We start from the raw sequence: 1315 nt of genomic DNA on the forward strand, positions 1-1315 counted from the left end.
AACAATCTTAAACACCGCAATCAGATCCCCTCTCACTCTTATTTTTCAAGAGAAAACAATTTCAGAGATCTTAATCTCTGCACGTATGACAATCCTTCTATCCCAGGTATAATTCTAGTAGACATCCTTTGAACCTACCTATTCAACTACAGGTGATCGACAGCATAGTTTATTACCTATTTAACTACAGGTGATCGACAGCATAGTTTATTACCTATTTAACTACAGGTGATCAACAGCATAGTTTACTACCTATTTAACTACAGGTGATCAATAGCATAGTTTACTACCTATTTAACTACAGGTGATCAATAGCATAGTTAAATTATCCTATTTAACTACAGGTGATCGACATCATAGTTTATTACCTGTTTAACTACACGTGAACAACAAAATAACTATATTAAGGGAAGTAATATTGTGTTATATTGTGATTTACATTTGAAGAGCTATCTGCTAACTATCTATTTCGTGGAGCCATCGTTAGATTCTTTGAGTTTATCTGTGAATGTTTGTGATTTATAGGTTAAGTTTGAGTATGATTGTTAATGCTATAGGAATATTGGTTTTCGTTTTTAACACTTCTTATGATGCTGCATGTAGATTACACTATTACTGATGTTTTTGTATTCATTTTTCTGTTTCTATGAGAAAAATCTAAAACAAAATCTAAAATATTTGGATTTTGCTTGGGATAAGGTTCTCTAGTTTATTTTTTAAAGAAATGTTCAATTAAATATGTACTTTAGGCTGGTTGTTAACTGAACTGATCTTTACAAGTTAAAAAATGCATTAAAGTTCACCACTCCCAATTTATAAGTATAATAATATATATAATCCAGGTTTTGAAGTGTGATAACAGAGTGCTTAATTCTCTAGCTCTTAGTGCTCCCATGCCCATGTGTGAATTCAAAGGCAAGTCGTATCATGTTGGAGAAGAATTCTATGACAACTGCAGAGCAGTTTGTCACTGTGGCCCTGATCTACAGGCCAATTGTGCCATTATTGAATGCCCTCATCACTTTGCCCCTCATGTCAGTGAATGCTTGGAATGGGACATTGACCCAGTTTTTGTACCCAAACCTCCAAACTGTTGTCCACCACCAAAATGTATAAATGGTAAGAATTATGTAAATATTCTAAACTTTAATGTTATATAAGATGTTGAACTAAGCCTAAAAATGATTTGTATCTTATTGATGGCCCGACATGGCCATGTGGTTAGGGAGCTCGACTCGCAATCTGTGGGTCCCGGGTTCGAATCCCCATCCCACCCAAAATGCTCGCCCTTTCAGCTGTGTGGGCATTATAATGT

At 35.0% G+C, this 1315-nt stretch overlaps 1 protein-coding gene across 1 annotated transcript in view; it reads left to right on the forward strand.

Annotated features, from left to right (window-relative positions):
- The window catches only part of LOC106465249 (putative epidermal cell surface receptor), a 30282-nt gene that overhangs the window by 11288 nt on the left and 17679 nt on the right, over window positions 1-1315 (forward strand). The window contains 1 exon segment of the mRNA XM_022393119.1: window positions 880-1119. Coding sequence (XP_022248827.1) covers window positions 880-1119 — 240 coding nt within the window.

The sequence above is a fragment of the Limulus polyphemus genome, unplaced genomic scaffold (assembly GCF_000517525.1).
Source record: "Limulus polyphemus unplaced genomic scaffold, Limulus_polyphemus-2.1.2 Scaffold1884, whole genome shotgun sequence".
Classification (NCBI taxonomy): Eukaryota; Metazoa; Arthropoda; class Merostomata; order Xiphosura; family Limulidae; genus Limulus; species Limulus polyphemus.